At 69.0% G+C, this 210-nt stretch overlaps 1 protein-coding gene across 1 annotated transcript in view; it reads right to left on the bottom strand.

Annotated features, from left to right (window-relative positions):
• Nucleotides 1–133, bottom strand: part of MFRP (membrane frizzled-related protein) — a gene marked incomplete at its 5' end in the record, with an annotated part of 2,117 nt that extends 1,984 nt beyond the window's left edge. The window contains 1 exon segment of the mRNA XM_010155861.1: nt 10–133. Coding sequence (XP_010154163.1) covers nt 10–133 — 124 coding nt within the window.
• Between the last annotated feature and the right edge of the window lie 77 nt (nt 134–210).

Raw genomic sequence — 210 nt, 5'->3', positions numbered from 1 at the left:
TACCCTCCGTTGTGGTTCAGGCTGCAGTTGGCCTCGTCGCTCTGGCCCACGCAGTCGTGGAAGCCGTCGCAGATGAAGCCCGGGGAGAGGCAGAGCCCCTGGTCACACAAGTGCTCGTCCCAGGCACAGCTCTCTGCAGCGCAGGCACGGACAGCCGGGCTGGCGCTGGCGTCCCGCTGGGCACCCTCCCCTGCCCCAAGTGCTCCGGGT

Source organism: Eurypyga helias, unplaced genomic scaffold, assembly GCF_000690775.1.
Source record: "Eurypyga helias isolate BGI_N326 unplaced genomic scaffold, ASM69077v1 scaffold29207, whole genome shotgun sequence".
Taxonomy (NCBI): domain Eukaryota; kingdom Metazoa; phylum Chordata; class Aves; order Eurypygiformes; family Eurypygidae; genus Eurypyga; species Eurypyga helias.
Note: the sequence above shows the minus strand (reverse complement) of the source record. Positions and strands in the feature narration are given on the sequence as shown.